Source organism: Balaenoptera borealis (assembly GCF_965194805.1).
Source record: "Balaenoptera borealis genome assembly, chromosome: 10".
Taxonomy (NCBI): domain Eukaryota; kingdom Metazoa; phylum Chordata; class Mammalia; order Artiodactyla; family Balaenopteridae; genus Balaenoptera; species Balaenoptera borealis.
Genome location: NC_138874.1, coordinates 67423545 through 67444930, shown reverse-complemented (window position 1 = coordinate 67444930; position 21386 = coordinate 67423545). Strand labels below are relative to the sequence as shown.

Genomic DNA, 21386 nt, shown 5'->3' with positions numbered 1-21386 from the left:
AGTGAGAGTTTAAACTGATACAACCACTTAGGAAAACTGAAAGCATCTAAAGCTATAGACATAAGTATACCCTATAATCCAGCGATTCCTCTCCTGCATATTTTGTGAACAGAAATGCATAAATGTTCACCAAAAAACATGCTGCAAAATCTTCACAGCAGAAGCAGTAGCCCAAAACCAGATACAATCTAAATGTCAATCAACAGCAGAATAAAATAAATTACAATATATTCACACAATGGATTATTATGTAACAAGAAGAATGAGCAAACAACAACTAACAAATATGCATATAACATTTATTAGAAGAAGCCAGATATAAACAACATATGTCTATAATTTTACTCATATTGAATTCAGGAAAAGGCAAAACTAAGCTACAGCAATAGAAATCAGAACAGTGGTTGCTCCTGGGGTGGGGTAACAGAATGACTGAAGAGCACAAGAAATATTCTGGTGTGCAGGAAATATTCTATGTCATAAATGCGGATGATTGTTAAACAAGTACACACATTTTCAAAATTCCCTATGCTATATGCAAAAGACTTGTACATTTTATTGTATTTAAATTATACCTCAACAAACCACTGTCAATATTTAAGCAAAAAAAAAAAAAATAGCCTAGATTCTAGACAAGTGCTATGCAAAGTAGTCCGTCTACAAACTGTTAGGACCTATGACAAGATAAGGAGCTTGCACCAGACTGCATCAACACACTGCTTTCTTCAAAGAGAAAATCAGCTAAACTAAACAATGGATTTGAACTAAACTGTTAGTTGTGGACACAGCTGACTCACATTCTAGTGAAGGCTCCTAACCTCAACCTGGACCGGAATGAGCACTGTTGTAAAGAACAACCATAGTGGTGCTTGTGGGGAAGGACACAAGATTAGGAAATGTCTTTGGTGAGACAAAGGAGGCAATGGAGAGACAAAGGAAAATGAGAACAGACTAAAGTTCTTTTTGGGTAAGTTAGATATACTATTTTAGAAAAAGGAGAAAGAAGAAACAGAAAAAGTGAGATAATTTAAATAAAAATATAAGATAACAGAGTTAATTCCAAGTATATCAATAAATGCAAACATAAAGGACCAAACTCACCAGTTAAAAGCAAAAGACAGATTGTATCTTTTAAAAAATAATAACCTATTTGTTATATATCAAAAGAGCTGATAGTGAAAGGATAGAAAATATATAAATAAAACTGGTAAAATATACTAATTCTGAAAAAAAAGAGGCCTTAAGACAAAAAGCATATGAGGGTTAGAGAGGATCACTAAACAATGACTGGAAGTCCAATTCACCAAGGAAACAATTCTAAACAGGTACACATGTAACAAAATTAATTTAAAATAGAAAAAGCAAACAGTTGATAGAATTTTAGAGCATAAATGGTAAATCCACTATCACAGTAGATCTTAAACACTCTTTTCAAATTTTACCATCAATTCTCCATCCTTTCTCAGACTACCTTCCTCTTAGATCCGAAGAGAACACACAGACACCATTCCGTTCCAAAGCACAGAATGAACACTTTTGTAGTCTCCCATCCCATATACACAAGCCAAATGATTAAGGAGGAAATTCATGGATCTTAGAGACTAATGGTCAATTCAGATGTGTACTGAACTCTTCCAGAGGCTATTTCATCATTTATGTTACAAGAACAGTGAACTGTCTGAAAAATGTCAGGTACTAGGCGGCTGACTGCTGCCATCTACTGGACACAATGGTCATTTCAACTTCAATCATATTCGCTTTAAAAGTCCTAGTAAGAGAGCACATAAGGCCCTAAACTGTAATATTTTCTGAACTTCCTTTATCTAACGAAATAAGAGATGCTGCCTCTAAATTAAGTACATGTCCTCTCCATGTCTGTGCAATTTAACAAGCCTCTGGTAACAACGTTTATTTTTTTCCAAGTCACAGGTTTATATGAATAAACCTGTGAAAATTACATCACCTGAAGTCTACCTGGAATTTAGTATATCCACAAAGACTACCAATTTTCCCATACAACTACTGGAAAACTGATTTTATATACTCAGTAACTACAGGGAATAACTTTAATTACACCAACTATACTTTACTCACATGGCATATAATCCACATTACTTGCAATTTTTCTTAAAATATGCATGTATAAATATATGGTAGGTCCTCTAGTGCTCATCCATATCTGGTGCCCTTGCCTACCAGGCACACAAGAAAATTACACTTCCTGCCCACTCAGTACATAAGATTAGTACCGGTCAGTATGTTGTGAGTAAAAGTGCTATATGCCATCTGCAGGCCACAGCAGTAACTGCATGTGTGAGACCCTCTGGCAGTATCGGCATGTGTGAGATCCTTGTTACCAGAGTGACAAAGGGTCTCAAAAGGCCATGGTGAAGCCCCAAGATCAAAGCAGCTTAGAAGGTAGTCTGAGAAAGGATGGAGAATTGATGGTAAAATTTGAAAAGAGTGTTTCCTACACACAGTCGAAAATCCACATTTAACTTACAATCGGCACTCTATATATACGCTGTTCCTCCATACCCGCATTTCCGCATCCGCAAATTCAACCAACCACAGACTGTGTAGTATTGTAGTATTTTTACTATTGAAAAAGATTCACATATAAGTGGACCCTCGTAGTTCGAACCCATGTTATTCAAGGGTCAACTATATTATGAATATGTGTGTATGAGAACATATTTAACTCGTGCTATATGATACAAATATATGCTTATGTATTAAGACCAGATGTTTTGTAGGCCCTTAAGAGATATGAATTCCCATTTCACAAACTAGGAGAGTTAGTTCATAAATTTAAAAAATCCAATCAATATCCCAAGTCTCTCTATAGCAAAGTAAACAAAATGTTCCAAAATGGTATATAAATCCATACATACTATGCTGTTCATCTCAGAGGACTCATAGCTCCCAACTGGGTGGACATTTCCAATGGGCTCCAAGCCCTCTTCATCCCACATGTACGTTCCATCAGAGCTATCAGATGGAGAGAGTTCAAATGAAGAACCAGCTCTGTAATCTGTATCTGGTGAAATCAAGTTGTTTCCAGAAGCATGTTTTGAACATTCACTCCTGTCTTCAACTGATTTTTTAAAAGAGAGGGAAAAAAAAGTTATTAATTCACAAAAATATAATTCTCAGGTTCAAAAAATATAAGCTTTAATAATTTGATATAGCAAAAAAGTTGGCAAAAAAGTATTCATAACTAGCATCTTCTAAATCTAAACAATAAAAAAATCAAGATGCAACATCTTAAAAATAACCTACTGAAATATTTCCCAATAAAGAAAATTCATTGAGCCATCTTTCACTTCTGCAATATTTCTAGAAATGTACATAAAGCCTCATATTCTTTGAATATTTCCTAAGATATTTATTTTTAAGCACTGCCCAGGAAACTCTTTACTCTGTGTATATCATTTAACCTTGCAGTTGACTCCTTATAAGGAAATAACTTGCTCCAGCAGTCACTCCTAACTAGAAGACCCTCAGACAGTCAAGGGTTTATGCACATCTCTAGGGATGGCCTAGTCCCTCAACCAGACTACATGCCTATACCCAAACCCTCAGTTTGTTCCTTTTTCAGGCCAGATGGGCACAGAGATGTATTTTCTCCAGTATTTAGCACCAGGATTACCAAGTATAAGAAGAAATGTTTAACAGGTGCTATCTCACTCTCCTCAATTAAAAAAATAAAGCTCCTCTGAAAGTTTAACTATTAAGTCTACTAAGCAAGAAATCTAAGTCTTCCTTTAAAAAAATGAAAATTGCCTAGGATAAAAAAATTCATTAGATTGGACATAACCTATATTAGTCCATTTACCCTTCGGTACAGCTTTACTCTTAACAAATAGTAGTGATCTACTACCCTAAAGGAAGAGATGGTTTAAAACAGGCTGCCACTGATTGGAGGAAGCAGGGAAAAAAAATAATTTTGAAGCAAGCAGGAATAAGCCTGTGTGTGACAAAGAAGAGCAAAGGTAAAATACCATAAGGGAATGAATGTTTTTATGGATGTTGTTTTAGCATGAAAAATAGAACAAGGGACAAAAGTCACAAGGAAAGTAAATGTTGCCCCATTCCAATTTTGTCTAGATCCATCCTTCCATGAAATTGTTAGTATCCTGGAATTAATCAGAAGATAATCCTAAGTGTAAATTCAGTTCTATTATCTAGGAGAAAGCAAAAAAAATTAAGGACATTAATATTTACCAGAGACACTTATATCTATCCACTCATCAGTTTTACTGAAGGATTTTTCATTTTCCTTGGGGGAATCAAATATATCCTTCGGTGGTACATTTTCACACTTTTCTTCTTTGAGAGAAATTTCCTCTGGAGTTACTCTAGTTCTGTTGGAATCTTCTATATCTATAAAATCATCACTGAAGTCTTCACTTAAATCATTCTTATCAGAAGATGACAGAGAAGACAATGAAATGTCATCCACATCATCACTCAGGTATCTAATTTTAGCATCATGCTTCATGGTCTGGTCATTTTCTGTTCTATAACTATCATTTTCAATTAGTTCTTGGTCCTTATCCTTAGCTCTGTCCTTAGCCACAAGTACAGCATCTTCCTCTATACATGTGTCAGCCAGTGAATTTTTATTACCATCAACTGTGATAGTCCCAGAAAATGGAGGTCGGCCAGATTTCAGTAGAGAGGGATGAACCATCCTATAACCCAAAGTGGAAGTTACACCCGGGCCATTTGGTAAAGCCAACTTCTTTCCACCAGCAGCATAAGGCCTATTAAATCCATACCCTAAATGTTCATTCCCATTGAGTACTTCCGACTGCCGAGAATTTCTTGTTAGCATACTTGACCTCAGAGGCACTCTAATGGGTAGCTGTTGATTCTGATAAGGCTTTGTAAGATCTGCAGCTCTATTGAAGGAATGTGATCTGGTTATAGATGAAGGTGGAAGGAAGGAATTCTGAATGGAATGTGAAAAACTCTGTGACCTAACCATTTTTTCACAAGCAAGAGATTTAATATTATCTAGGGATTGTGCTAAGCTTTCTCCAGAACTGCTTCTGGTGGCACAGGAGTTTGCTCTAGGCCTTTGTATGCTACCAGCTGATCGGTTTCCATAAAATCCATTCAACTGCGATTTTGGAGCACTGACTGAAGCATATGAAGTCCTTCCTAATAATGTGCCTTTGGTGAATTTACCCAAATTAGACGGTCCAGACAAAGACTTTTGGTTTAACTCTTCTGCAGATGACACAAACATAGTAGATGGCTTTGCTAACTTTGATGTGAGTAAAGAAATACTTTTCAAACCTCCCTTCATCCCATTTTTATCAAACATTCCTTGAGCAGGTGCATGTTTTTCAGGATCAATTTCTTTATCATGTGAACTCTGAGTACCGTTAGGCTCTTCAGGACTTTGTGCACTAAATTGGTATTTATTTGCCGTTCTCCAATTAAATGAATGGGACAATGAACAATCAGAGCCATTATTTTTGATGTAACTTTTGGCATTGCTACTCTTGGACGTTCCCAATAAATTAACAGGTTTTCCATTTGGAATTGGCTGCAGTGTACTTCTTACAGGTTTTGTTCCATACTTTGGCAACTTGGAACCCAAAAAAGTCTTGATTTGTGTTTTTTCTTCCATGAGCTATATGGTGCATTTGTTCTTAAAATTTGACAAAATCTGAGGAGACAAAAAAGCAGATTAAACATTTCTAAATAAGGATAATTACATGGATTATTACATAATATGAATGCATATTCTTAAATAATTAAATGCAGCAAAAACCAAAAGTTACCATAATTCCTACAGAACTCTTAATAAATACTGATTGTACTAATTAATAACTTTATGTTAGAAGAAAATAAACATTTTTGTAAACGCTTTTATTAACTTGGGCTATGGATGATGATAGCAAAATCCAGAAATAATAAAATTAGAATATCAAATTTGTATTAAAAAATAACACTTCTACAGCACATCTTCCAATTTCCAATCCAAATTATTTCTTCCATTTTGGGTAACATTATTTCCTTTAAAAATAAAAACGTGGCTTTGGTTTTATTTTTAAGTGCATTTGATCTTATAAAAACTGGAATACATTTTAAAACTTTCATTATTAAAGTTACGGGAAGGATGTGGATAAAGAATCCAACAGTACCAAAAAAATTCTTCTGGCATCAAGGGCTGAAATATCAGCTGTCATTTTAAGCAAATATCTCAAAAGAATTTCTATCCAGTAATATAAACATACATTACAGTTAGTGCCAGGGTGAGAAGTATAATGATTTAATAACATTGATTAGTCCATTAATCTCAACCTCTCAAATTTATTTTTTTTAATATTTAGTTATTTGGTTGCACTGGGTCTTAGTCACAGCAGGCGGGCTCCTTAGTTGTGGCATGCGAACTCTTAGCTGCAGCATGCATGCGGGATCTACTTCCCTGACCAAGGATCAAACCCAGGACCCCTGCATAGGGAGCGTGAAGTCTTATCCATTGCACCACCAGGGAAGTCCCTCAAATTATTTTAAAGGTAATAAAAAACAACAAAAAGGTTCAATGAACACAAAAGAGCATAAAAATAGAAAGTGTCCTCTATTTGAGTAACTTAAATTATAATATGTCATCTGATGAGATTACAAAAATGAGATAAAAATATTAAAATGCCCTAACATTAACAAAAATATCATATGGTCACTATATGTTCATTGTGGTTATATAAAAATGTCGTAACACCACATACAAGAGCAAAATTCAAATAAAAGATAAACACATGCCTTAGGGTCACTGATTTTTTTTTTAAATTATGTACCTTAAGACATTGTCTTCAACTTGTTGGTTTTATTTTTTCAATTAAAAAAAATGGATTCCAAATCATTCCTGACATTAAGAATTAGAGAGCTTCTAGAGTACATATGTGTTATTAATCATCTCAAAAGTAAATATTTAGAAAATCATACAGACTTTTAAGTAAAGATAGTGGGGTGAAACAGAATTACAGAACTTCCTATCCCCAATATCTAATAAAAGAGACAGACTAGGGCTTCCCTGGTGGCGCAGTGGTTGGGAATCTGCCTGCCAATGCAGGGAACAAGGGTTCAAGCCTTGGTCCGGAAGTTCCCACGTGCCACGGAGCGGCGAAGCCCATGCACCACAACTGCTGAGCCTGCGCTCTAGAGCCCGCGAGCCACAACTATGGAAGCCCCGTGCCTAGAGCCCGTGCTCCTCAACAAGAGAAGCCACCGCAATGAGAAGCCTGTGCACCGAAACAAAGAGTAGCCCCCGCTCGCCACAACTAGTGAAAGGTCGCGCGCAGACCCAAAGCAGCCAAAAATAAATAAAATAAAATAAAAAAAAAAAGAGAGACAGACTATACATATGTGTGTGTGTGTGTGTCATTTTTCAGCCAAAAATCCACCAGCTACAGTCAAACAAGAAAATGATTAAACTAAAAATCTCTAAACTTTAAAAAGTAGTGGCCAGAAAAAGATTCTGCACAGTGTGATCTGGCTCCTAGCCTGATTACACTGCCTAGAAGCAATAATGAGAAAAATTGGTGAGTTAATAAAACTTGAAAATTTTAATATATAAATATTTTAATATTTTAATAAATATCCTCCGGTTTGGATAGAGACCTGATTTGGCATGCCCTAGAAAAGTCCAGGAGAACATCTTCAGCACAGAAGCTTTAAAACCTAAGCTGAGACAGGCAGAGTGGCCACCAGAACCTGTTGACTTCCAAGGCATTCTTCTGAGTTAAGGAAAGGGTCTGAAGCCCCTAGAAATGTACTACATCCTCGGCAGGATGGACTAAGGCCAGTACAGGACACTTAACAAAATCTAAGGAGACAAGAGAGCCTGGAGCCCCAGAAGAACTCTCCCCCCACCACCACCTTATATCCTTCAACTACAGAGAAGCAGACAGAGAATAAAACACACTGCTCAAAAGATGTATTGAGGGGGTACCATAAAAGGAGGAGACAAAGTCACAGCTAAGATGAGGATGGCATCAAGGAGAACTCACCCATGTCATATCAGGGCAGATACAAAGTCTTGACTTCGCTATCCAAGTCTTTACCTAGCAAGATATAAAGAAAAGGCCATGCAACTGTATAAACAAGAGGGTGGAAGGAAGAGGAAAGAACAAAAGAAGAACCTAGTCTGAAAGAAAACATAACACAGGAAAATAAGGAAATCCCCAGTGAGTTCTTTGTAACAGAAAACAACCTAATAAGCACATACATTTAATAAATCAAAAGCTCAAAGATAAAAAGACAAAACAGGAGAATTGAAAAGAAAAGCTATGGAGCTAAGAAAATCAATTAAGAACAATGAATTTGAAAAAAAAGCAAGAAAAAGAACCAAACACTGAAAATCAAACTAATGGCAAGAAGAAAAATCATAAGATAACCTAAGTACTGAGGAGAAAAAAAGACAGAGATACCAAGGCAATCAGATAGAATAAGTAGGACAGAGACTAAACAGAAAGATAATTAGTATCCCTGAAGTAGAATAACTAAACAAATAGAAGAGAAAAAGCAGGTAGACATGATAGAAAATAGCCCTAAAATAAAGGTGAAGAAAATCTACAAAGGGAAAGGAAAAATACAATAAACCATAGATCCAAATATATATCTAAATTACATTAATAAAACATCAAGGATAAAGAAATAATTCTCTGGGAATGCAGATTGAAAAAAATCATCCTGTAAAGAAAATTTTAAGACTTTTAAATAAGCAAAAAAGATCCTTTTGATGAAATGTTGCAGCTTCTAGGGATAATTTAATCCTACAGGAATTGTCATTGGACTATTTTACAACTCTGTAAAGATAGAGGTTAACATATAGAAAACTAATGGTAAAGCACACAATTCTTGTCTACAGACATGCAAATAAATTCTGCCCATTTCAGTTGACTTCTCTCCACCATGATGGAAGAAGCCAGCTTTGCAAATTCACTTCAATATTCCTGATCTGTAAATGTACGTGTCCTTTGCATTCTCCCTTGAACCAGCTATAATATATCTCTGACTCCCTCATTAATGATGAGATAAATAAAACCTTTATCATGTTCATTTGATATCTGAATAGGAGTCATGATTTAATTCTCTTCTAAAATTTATCCTTAGTAGTTTTGGAAATTCCACCAAAATACCCAGTGGATTCACCTGACAGAGCTAGGTTACTTCTTTGCCAGAATAGTACACCTCACAGGCAGCTCAAGCCCAGACATTTCTTGTCTCCCAGAAGTGAACTAAGAACAGCAATAGAACTTTGTTAACTGTGCTTTCTATTTTAACTTTCCTCTTTTCTAATTTTGTTTTTGTTTTTAGTTTATTTATGGTCAATAAGTTATTCTCTGTTGGTGATAACAATGATTCAGAATTTGATTTTATGGACTGTCATTCAGTGATCTCTGTAAACAAATTAATGGTTTATACAGATCTGCCTTGGGTGAGAGAAAAAGAAGACTCTGATTCATTAGTCACCTGTTCACTTATCTCTTTTGTTTACCTATCTTGAGCTCAAATCAATTAAGAATTTCATGCCAACCAGGAAGGAGAATCGCTCTTCGGTATCTGGAAAGGTCAGGGTTTGTGTTTGTTAACTCTAGCCATGGCTAAAATTGGAGAATTGGAAAAAGATAAGCTCTCTCAGTGTCTGTATGGCTATGTGTCTATTAATTCAAAAAAGTCTTTACCTCTCATTTTGAGTACATAATGCTTTCCTACCCTCAGAGGGTATTAATAAATCAGATTATAAAGTCTCTTAAAGCAGCTCTGTTCCAACTGGCTTATAGAGATAAATATGCACTATTTTTATAAATTGAATATTACCAAAATTCCCAGAAAATAAGCAAATTGATCTTCTAATATTTTAAATGTGTTATATTTTTAAAAATTATTCTTACAGAAATTAACTCAGAAAGGTTTTAAGAACCAAGTTCATATAATTAAGGTAAATGGCAAACAAAAATAGTTTAATAAAATAGGTTTATCTTCTGTTTTTTTTAATCAATGTTAAGTATAATACAAGCATACATCTTTATTCCATTAGAGTAACTTTCTAAAACGTATATAGGCTTACTGATCAAATAAGCCAGTATTACTCACACACAATGTTTAAGACTATGAAAATGTAAAACTGTGTTTAAATTGAATGACTATTCTGACAAACTTTTCATTTCAACAGTAATTATGTTTCATAGTATGTCAGCTTACAAATAATTTCCAAGAACTTTAAGGTAACAAAAGCTTAGACTAATCTTAAGCTGAATTAATTAGTGGATAATCACTGGTTTGCTAGATCATTTCTAAGTAAGAATATTAAAACTTTGGTTACTAAGCATAACTTCAAGTTTATATGCTTTTGCTTCTTGTTATTGTGTGCTACAGAAAGACTCTCTTTGGGACATGTAAATGAACATGTTTGTTTTTGCTACTTTGAGAAATTGTACACGAGATCCCATTTTTATAAAAGTAACATGCCAGATAGATAAATAAACAGACAGACAGACAGAAGATATCACATAGAGATGTGCGTGCACCTATATATTTAAACACACAAACTGTTAATAGTGATTACCATTAGGGAAGTGAGAATTAGGTGAAAAGAAGACTTCTTTTCACCTTTAAATCGTTATTGTTTAAATACTTTAAATATGCCCATATTTTTGCCATTTAAAACATGTTAACTAAAAAACTGCATTTAAAATATTTTAAAAATTTATTCAGTATCAAACAAGACTCTTAAACAGTTTAATCTTACCAAAAAATTATTTAAAATTAAGTTTAATATTACACAAAATAAAAAACATAAAAATAGAAGTTTGGATAAAATACAAAAAAGGATTTTTTTAGTCAAAAGACATTATTTTTTCATAAATTACCATTTCAATTTCTCCAGACTTCAACCTCAATTTAATGTTTCACTTACCAATTTTATCTTTAAAATTTTATTCTAAATTCACCATATCCATTCCACAATTCTAGTTCTTACCTTCATCTCTTTCTGCATTACTAAAAAGGCTTCCTACGTTATCAAGATTCCGACTCCACTTCTATTCAAACTGTCAAAACAGTTATTCTCTCAAAGCACAGATCTGATCATGTCATTCTATAGATTAAAAACCACGTGTGGCCCAGGAACAACAAAATAAAATCCAAAACCCACTGTACAGAGATCAAGCTTCTCTATTTGCTTCTACCCTATCACTGCAGTACTATACATTCTAGCCAAGATACATTTTCTATCATTCCCCAAAATCCATCCTATATTTTGCACCTTCTATGCCTTTGCTAAAGTTGTAAAGACCACCTTGAAGATCCTACCCTCCAAGTCCAAAATCATTACACTCACAAACCTTTCCAGTTAAAATTAATTTTGCATCCTTCTCTATTCCCTTCACACCAATAATAGAGCTGAGCCTGTCTTATAATGTGTGTGCATGTTTATTTGACCCATAAGAAAGTATGAGAGCATAAACTGTGCCTGCTATAGGATCACAAATATGATAGATCCTCAACTTTTAAGTAAACTCATAATCTTAGTGCAAATTAATTTAATAAATAGTAAGCCAAGACTGAAAAGTAATTTCATTTTGTGGGCCTGTGACTGACTGGTAGTAGCGGCCTTGAGCAATACGTTGAGGACTCCAGGTTAAATCTAGACTCTGCAGTAAAGAATCTTGATCTAACAGCAATTATCTGCCACGAGCAAGAAAAGGGACAGCATATCCATGCCAGATGACTGCCATCCTCATTATCTGATAATGACCTTTACCACAAAACATACTCCACACCTACAAATACTTTCAGGGTGACCATAAGAAAACTGGTAATGATATTAGATATAAGGGTCATTCTGCAAATCATTAAATAACACACATTAAAGATTCTGTCCTCTGGTGAGTCATCTGTGAATCAGAAAGGCTTTAACATTTCACTGCCAGTCACAAGTAGACTGAGAACGGAACACTCTATTCTTTCACTTCTCTATGCTTCTACTTGACTGTCTGAAATGAGGGTAATATATGTTATCCCCCAAGAACATCTTAAGTATTAATAACTTAGAGGCACAAGATAAGCCCACAAGAAAGACACACTGTTACTACAAAATGTTTAGGGTGCTATCATGTGGGGGGGAGAAAAAAGATTAGAACCTGAATGTACTATTTCCTATCAAAATTATTTACTGATTTCTAAGTGCACAAATAACTGCAACATAATTGATATCAATCATCTTGGACTGTGGTCTTAAAACTAAGCTAATCTGACAGCTCAACTCTATAAAGTTTCCATATTTGCTTATGTTATGAATATTGCCACTTCATTTGTTGACGAGCTACCTTCTGTCTTTAAATATCATGAAACTTTCTCCTATACTTATTTATAACTCTGAAGTGAAATAAAACAGACATTGTTAATCTGCTTCATTTTAGTAGCTGTGCTGTCTTTGCTACACTTTACCTGGTATGCAGTCGGTTAAGCAATTAAAAAATGCAGTCATAAGTCTGAAAAAGTACATGTTGACTACATCATCTAATGATATAATCTTCTCTGAAATACTTTAACATTGTCTGTGAGCTTTAGTTTAATGCTGAACTAAAAATAATACCTGGTACAGGGCCTGGAAATATCTGAGATTTTGAGTTACTTTCTGTAAGAATAATTTTTTTAAGTATAGCACATTTAAAGTATGGTAGTTCACATTTGAAAGAATTTTCAAAACTACTTATAATTTTTTTAAAAAAATTATAAATCAAAGTTTTTTGCTTTTAAAAGGAATCCACAATTGGATAAGAAGGGAAAAGAAGGAGCAAATATTACTGAGCACTTATGTAACAGGTAACATCCTTACCACTTTGTCCCTGTTAATTGTTTAATCTTCCTAATATTATAAGGTGGTAGATTTCATTCTATTTTAAACAGATAAACCAAGATTCAGAAAGGCTAAAACACTTGTCCAAAGTCACAAGTTCATAAATTACTTAAGAGAATTCAGGTTCAACTCTACCTGATTCCAGGATCCATGCAGACTGCCTTCCTGACAAAGGAATGAAATATTCTGAGCAGTTTACTGATAGCTAGGGACAACAGTGAAGGAAGGAACTGGATAGCTAAGGTTAGAGAAGCATGAAGACTGCAAAGAACCTAGGAATTGATTAAAGAAGTTTTTGCAAAGGAACAAGTAAGAGCTTTCTCTTTTTCAAATTCCTTTCATATCAATTACCTTATCATCTGATGAACCACCCACTCATATTCTTTTTTTTTAGTTTTTCAAATAGCTTTTTAGAAGGTATGAAATGCATACATTTTAGGGATTTTACATAGGCATAAATTCACTACTGAGTCCAAGAGCAGTTAACTGAACAACAATGCTGATGACTACATGCCCCTACCAGTCACTTCTTGAAATTTGCTTTCTCATTCAGATAACTACATTCAATTTAAAAAAAAAATTTTTTTTTTTTATCTTGTGTTACCCAACCATTTCTCTCATATCCTCTTCTCCCATGTTTTTTCTGGCTGTCACCTATGTCAAGTTGATTCAAAGCCTTGATTATAGCAATTAAATAAGTAAAAATAACACCTTCAAAAGTAAAGGTTTAAAACAATACAACTTCATTCCAGATTCTTCACGGTTTTAAAGAGTGCACACCGAGCTCAACCCAAAAACCCCATTATTATTATTTTTTTTAATCAAGCTGACCTTTTTGTCCTCTAGCTACAATTTTTTACTCAGGCAGATGGGGATCAAAGCAACTTGTGAAAGTTAGTCTCAAAATGAATTTGTGGTTTAGGAACATTAAATGATGTTATTAAATGCAGATTCAAAGTATATTACTTCCTGAAACTTTAATTTAAGGAACAAAGAGAATACTAGCAGCTAAAGAAGAACTGGAAGCTCCCCTGGCCAACCACAAAAGCTCTCTCTCCAAATTTTATTATTTAGTTCAGGTAAAACTCAATAACTGCGTAGGGCATTCAAATGAATGTGGACTCCTATTTCTTGTCAACAAGCCAAGAAGCGTTCCTCAGACCACTCCAGGTTTATGTTCCCTTCACTGGAAACCAAGTTCTTTGAGAATACAAACTATGCCTTTCACTCTTCTGTTTCCTCACTGTGGCCCTAGGACATAGGCTCGCACATAATTGGCATTTTCTAAATGCAGGTTGAAAGCAAGAAAAGCATATCCCTTAACAGTGATTTTCTGAGAATTTTGTTAGTTTTACCTCAAATCAACAATATAAGCATTTAGGGCTTCCCTGATGGCGCAGTGGTTGAGAATCCGCCTGCCAATGCAGGGGACACAGGTTTGAGCCCTGGTCCGGGAAGATCCCACATGCCACAGAGCAACTAAGCCCATGCACCACAACTACTGAGCCTGCGCTCTAGAGCCCGTGAGCCACAACTACTGAGCCCGCGTGCCTAGAGCCCGTGCTCTGCAACAAGAGAAGCCACCACAATGAGAAGCCCACGCACCACAATGAAGAGTAGCCCCCGCTCGCCGCAACTAGAGAAAACCCGCGTGCAGCAACGAAGATCCAATGCAGCCAAAAATAAATAAATTTTTTTAAAAAGCAATATAAGCATTTATATGTATAAAGCATAACACAGCCTGACACAAGTACAAGCTTCTGTTTATAAACTCCTATTTTCCTAGGTAAAACAGGTACCCAAATTCATGATACTGATTTTTTTCCCACCCCTCCACAAACCACACTGGGTTATTAAATCCAATGAAAAAGCCAATCTCCTCCCTGGTAGCTTTCTTGCTTAAGAATTTATTCTAATTTGGAATCTCATCCCCTATGCATACCCATGGCACCTAACTCTTTAAGTTTTTTCCAAGAAACCTACAACTTTTGGCACAAAACATTATTTTAAAAAAATAAATTACAAAAGAAATGGGACATGACACAATCTCAGTCTGATTGTGCTCTTTATATGTTCTTTGTGTGATTTAATTACAAAGTATTTTAGATAATTACTCTGCAACTTTTAATAGAACTAGGATACTCATATTTTAACATTTTTAAAAAGTAAAAATCCTTAAACTAGTTAACAGCATTTAATCAGTCACCAGAGTTATTGGCACTGAGAATCTTATTGATTTTGTAAAAATCAGAGTGATTAAAGTTAGGTACAATATTTGCATCTATAAGTTGATCATGATGTAAGGCATAAGGACCACTGAATGTAAGAGCAATCTTATTGTGCTTAGGTCTATCACAATTCAACTTCTTCCTCTGCAGGGAAGCCCCACTTAATTCACTGCATACCTCCACCTCAGATTACTATAACATTTTTTTATTAAGCATCTATGAGACAAGATCCTAAAAAATAAACAAGGTAGGATACAATGCCTGCCAGGAGAAGCTTATGATCTGGCAAAGGAAGGAATGTTTTCATCATGGTCATGACTTAGAATACATTAATTCAGTAATCAAACATGTATTGAAAGCCTTTTTGAAGACATTTATTGGAAGATTTATTACAAATCAGGCTCTGTGCTAGAGGATGTGGATACAACAGACACTCCAATACAGAGAAAAAGACATATAGACAAGAAAAGGGCAATGAAGTGCTATAATTGCTATAGGAGAGTATATGGGGTAGTACATGAGGGCACAAAGAAGAAAGTGCTTAATGGGAGAGGGGGATTTCATAAATGGCTTCATAGAGGAAGCCAATGCTTGAGTTGGGTCCAAATGATAAATAGTAAATAATAATAAAGACAATGTGAGAAGCAATACAGCCTAAGTAAAGAGTATAAACAAAAGCACAGAACCAGCATGGCACATTCAGGAAACTGGTATTAATTAAATAAGGGTAGTGAACAGGGTTCAAAGAAATGCTGCAGGAAACAAGAGAAGTTCAATGGAAAAAATACAGCCTGCGAAAGGACTTAAATGCCATACTAAGAAATTTGAACTTTACTACAGGCAGTAAGGAAGCCAAAGGGTTTTAAGCCAGAAAACAATGACCTGACCTGAATTTTGAAAACTGACTCTGATTTCCGTATGAAGGATGGACCAGAGGAAGAAAGGTAGATAGGTTAAGAGGTTTCAACATGAAAATGATGGCAAGGATTGTAGCAAAAAGGTTAGAGAAAAGATACAAATACAAAAGATATCAGCAATACTGAATCTTGAGAATTTCATCATAACAGTGGACACAAAATGAGAGCACAATATTTAATGAATAAATGGATGAATAATTGACTGACTGATTAGGTGTATGAGATGGAAATGGACAACTGATTGACTCATTAGATGTAGAGAGGAGAAAGGGTTCATGATTCCAGGCCTGACTGGACAGAGGGTGGTGCCTTTAATTGAGGGCAAACATTATGTCTGGGGAAAGAGATCGTGAACTTAGCATGTCAAGCTGACTTTGAGGTAACTTTGAGGTACCTACAGAGGGTGCAGGTGGGGGTGTTTACAAGCCATGTAAAGGAGTCTGAAATGCAAGGGAAAGATCTGAATGGGAGATGATTGGGGAACTGTCAGTACAAAGATAACAGTCAAATGTTCCACCAGAAACAGGTGAGGTCATCTGGGGAAGATGTAGAAAAAGGAAAGAAAGGCTAAGGACCAGGGGATCACAAACATTTAAGGAATGGACAGAAGGGAAAAAAAGCAACAAAGGCAGCTGAGAATGCACAATCCAAAAGGAAAGAAAAGAATTGGAAGAGAATTTGAAAATGATAACAGGCAGTAGTGTCAAATTCCACAGATAAGCAAAGAAAAACTAAAGACTGAAAAGAATGATCACCCTTGGTAGTTTGCAAATTTGGTCACCTTTGCCAGAGGAGTTTCAGGAGACAAGATGAGGCACAGAAAACTACAGAGAGTTCAAGAGTAAAAAAAAGGTAAAGAAATCGAGTCACGAAACGTAGCCCATTCTTTCAAAGACTAGAAAGAAAAAGGCAATAACTTGAGAGGATATAAAGGCAGTAGTTTTGGTTTTTTCTAATTTTGTGCTCTCTTTTCTAAGATGCAGAGAAAGAGCTAAAACAGAAGATTAAAAATAAGAAAATGGTGGGAACAATAGCTAGAGCAAGATACCACAGGATATAAGATGAAGATGGGCTTCCAGTCCCATAATGAGACCTGGAATGCTAGACAGGAAAACAAGGCAGACATTCTGATTTACAGCTGAGTCACAAAGAAGGTGGTAGCTTGACAGGCACATTGCTCAGGGCTCTAGCCCTGGGAACACTGGACACTACTGCAGGCTCCACTCACCCACCTTAGTCGGGACTGGCTAAACCTGCACGATGTGGGAATTGTGCTTGCAGCTGAACAGGGCTGTAGAAGACAGGGACTAGGTCTTATTAGATGTTATGAGCAAACTCAACCAGCAAGATTATTGAGAACGTGGGCAATACCAATAATTTCAAAAATATAAGTGCAATGAAAATGTCTGTAATATTTACTCAACAGCTTAATTAAAAGACTCATTTTTAAAATTCTCATCATCTAGCACAGAGCCTGGCACATAACAGACATCAGCGCATACAAGTGAATGATGTTGTGGGACCGACTCAGGGCAATATCCCAAGAGACAGAACACCTGTGGAAGGCAGGCTCTGCAGTGTTTCCAATGACCTGGCTAGAAAGTCTCCTTCCTATGGGACCAGGAGGGTGGAAAAACCTAATTGTCCCTACTGAAAACAAAAGAGGACAACATGACTGTGAGGGGCCTTAATGATAACAGCTAATTTTTATCAAGAACAGTATATGTATGGCACTGTGCTGATCAGTTTATAAGAATTACCATATCTTAACCTCATTACCACACACGACAGGTACATTTATTCCCATTTCAGAGATGAAGAAACTCAGTTTTCTTCAGAAGTTAAGTAACTTGTCCAAGTTCACATAGATAATAAAGAACCAAGACTACTGAACCCAAGTCAGTAGCACTCAATATGACGGGTAGTGATAGTAGTGGTAGTAGTAGTAACAGCAGGAACAACAGCAGCTAACACTCTTATAGCTCTTACTATGTGTTAGGCAATGTTCTAAGGGTTTCATATTTATTAACCTTCACAACTACTTTATGAAGTAAATGTAATCATTTTACAAAGGAAGAAAGTAAACACAGAGGGGTTAGGTAGTTTTCCCAAGACCACACAGCTACTAAGTGGTGGGGCCAGGATTCAAATTTAACCATTACTCTATATAGCCTCTCTCCAATTCATTTTCTCTAGGCTAAGACGCAATATACTGTGTTTTTCAAACTGCTGATCATGACATCAATGTATTGGTTTATGACAAGCAAGTTTTGTTGTAAATGAAAAGACTAGAATAGAATGGACTACTCCACTCTTTTCCCAATACCTTCTCTAGTGCTGGACGAGATGGCCAACATCCTGGGCGAACTGCAAGAAAAGCATATGTAACAGATGTGTTTGTTTAGTTTTGTAATGGATGGGGAAGGAATCAATCAAATTTAACAGTGAAAAATATTCAAAAACTTATTCATGGAGCACAAATCAGAAAATCTGTTTCTTCTTCTTTAAATGTAAAAGTTGTACAGAATAGATAAGAGAAAATGTTTAAGAATTATTCAAAGTAACAGTAAAGTCAATTTCAATGAAACAAACCCAAAGAATGATCTATTTTTTTGAAGAAATCAACACTTCAGGGAAACAGAAGAATATGATGAAAAGGGTCAGGGATTGAAAATAGAAAGCTGAAAAAGATGCTCAATTTAACTCCAATAAGAGAAAAAAATGTAGCCACAGGGGGAGACAACAGTTACTAGAGCCTTCTGAAGAACTGAAAATAAATAATATTCAAATTGCAGTTTTTTTCAAGAATATCACAGTAAGAAAAAAATTCACTTTTTAACAATGAATTATAACATGGGTAGGAACTGTATCTTAAAATAACTCTTCATGCAAACATAGCTAAAGCCAAGAAAATGGAACAAGGAATGCAAATCAGACAACTACTGCAGCCAAAAAAAGAACGGAAGTCTCTTGTACACTGAGTCAAAGATACTTCTTACCACCTAAAGGAATTAGAGGTGGCTAAGAAATCAACAAAAGGAAAATGAAAAGCAATTCTCTAAACAGGAAGATGACATAAGAACACTGGAAGTAGAACTGTCTGATTCAGATGATGCAGGCGGAAGTTCTAAAAGCAGTTTGGGAAAGAAATCCTAAGTAAAAGGAGAGATACTGTCAGCTTCATCATTAAAAGGAAGTTATGGAACAAATAAGGAAAAACGAAGCTATAAAATGACAACTGGGAAATTTTTAGTGAGACAAGACGACAGATGAAGGAAGACATTTTTGCAAAGACGTAGCAGGTGAAGTTCAGGGAAATCTAAAACTTATTAGAGAACAAATAGAAGGCAAAGAGATGTTGGAAGAGTACACAAATACATGTAGGCATTGATTGTTTGAAGAAGAAAAACAGCAAGGGGAAATTCTGATTGATGTAACTGAGAAATCAAAATCAAAACTGTCTGAAGGTGAAAAATAATTATATTATTTGGGGTGAATTACAAAATAATACTGGAAAGGACCACTGTGAGAGAAAATGCCAGCAAAGGAGGACAGAAGATGCAGATAACCTCAAAAGGCTTTATCCGAATTGTATTATCAAGCCGCGGATGAAAGATTAAGGTAGATTAAAGACAGTAAAATGGTGACAGACTCAGTGTTTTCATGTGAAGTAAGTGATTCCATCTGTGTGTAGTAATGGTCTTACTTGTCAGACCAAAGAAACGAGGCATGTCACATTCAGTGGACTTAGAGTTATAAACTTGCCTGCAATGTTTTTTCAAACCTGAAACAGTACTATAAAATGTAATTCTTTTATGTAAACATTTTTGCCTTTGTGTTTCGTATAAGAAAAACCAGTGTAGAACCTAAGACAGTTACAGTTTCAGCAGTTTTTATAATGTTCAGTTGGATTTTTAAAATTAATCTTGCAACATTTCACTGAGTCATTTTTATATTATATTTTGGAAACTAGATTTATTGTAGTAATATCCTAAAGCAGTTTTTCCCTACTTAATAATGAATCAATACCTTTGCTACATATACAGCAATAAGAATAGAAGAGAACAGAAAATATCAGAAGGCATCATGCATAGTGAAAGTACTTCATGACGCTTTAGTTTCAGTTATGTGTATATATGTGCGTGCAGCGTGTAAAATGTTCTGATTATAAGTTTTAAAATACACAAGGATAAAACATTTTATTGCAACATCTAAGAAACGTTTAATGTAAAGACCCTACCGACAAACTTTTGCATATATAAAAAAAACCTTGCACACTGGCTGCCACTCATCCATAGGACTGCTCCCCTCATTCTTCCCCTTTCCCCAGACCTGAGTAGACACTGTCACCTGATGGCCAGTGTAAAGAATTGTATGTCTTTGGGGCCCTGTTCACACACCTCCTCTCCCTCACCCCACCTTCAAGATTTAGCCTCTTTAGCCTTAAAAGGAATGTGTGCACACAAGTCACCATTTTGTCTGTCTCCACTCTCATGAGTAATCCCATTCCATACAATCTCTTATTCTAGCACTATCTATAAAATTTTCTACAATAACTGAAATGTTCTATATCTGCCCTGTCCAATACAGTAGCCACTAACCACAAGTGGCTCTTGAGCCTTAGAATATGACTACGGTGGCTAAGGAAATAAATTTTTATTTTTATTTACTTTTAACTCATTTAAATTTAAAAGCTACACGTGGCTAGAGGCTACCATAATGGACAGCACAGTCTTATACACAAACTTAAAAACCAAGTATTTATCCATCTCTCCTTCTGTCTTTTCAAATTCTTGCCCATTTACTACTTCAGAGAAAAAAAACAAAAAATCCTCTTGTTGGGACTTCCCTGGTGGCACAGTGGTTAAGAATCCACCTGCTAATGCGGGGTACACGGGTTCGAGCCCTGGTCCGGGAAGATCCCACATGCCGCGGAGCAACTAAGCCCGTGCGCCATAACTACTGAGCCTGCTCTCTAGAGCCCACGAGCCACAAGTACTGAAGCCCGCGCCACCTAGAGCCCATGCTCCGCAACAAGAGAAGCCACCGCAGTGAGAAGCCTGCGCACCGCAATGAAGAGTAGCCCCCATTTGACACAACTAGAGAAAGCCCGCGTGCGGCAACGAAGACCCAATGCAACCAAAAAAAAAAAAAAAAAAAAAAGTCCTCTTGTTTATTTTCACTCCACTTATAAATCACAAAACGTGCCTGAGGAAGACAGATAAACCTTGAAAATTAGATAAACAGTTAAAAATGGCTTCTTATCATGAAAAATATTTTAAAGTAAAATTAGATATAATAAATAAAAGTGCTATTAACAATCTCTATATCCTTAAAAATGCCACTCTGTCATACAGT

General features: G+C 35.7%; 2 protein-coding genes across 17 annotated transcripts in view; both read right to left on the bottom strand.

Moving 5' to 3' along the window:
* The window catches only part of RGR (retinal G protein coupled receptor), a 389204-nt gene that overhangs the window by 301150 nt on the left and 66668 nt on the right, over positions 1-21386 (bottom strand). The gene's annotated exons all lie outside the window — the stretch shown is intronic.
* CCSER2 (coiled-coil serine rich protein 2) overlaps positions 1-21386 on the bottom strand; it is a 149438-nt gene that overhangs the window by 107855 nt on the left and 20197 nt on the right. For 14 of the 16 annotated variants that reach the window (XR_014248843.1, XM_082406721.1, XM_082406720.1 and 11 more), the window contains exons 2-3: positions 4228-5683; positions 2895-3097 (exon numbers count right to left, since the gene is read on the bottom strand). Coding sequence is in view for 15 of the 16 variants with exons in the window: in XM_082406721.1 (XP_082262847.1) it covers positions 2895-3097; positions 4228-5644 (1620 nt within the window). In the remaining variant the exon portion in view is untranslated. Of the gene's footprint in view, positions 1-2894; positions 3098-4227; positions 5684-8027; positions 8082-18354; positions 18396-21386 lie in introns of all 16 variants that reach the window. The other 2 variants (XM_082406725.1, XM_082406726.1) reach the window with 2 other exon arrangements.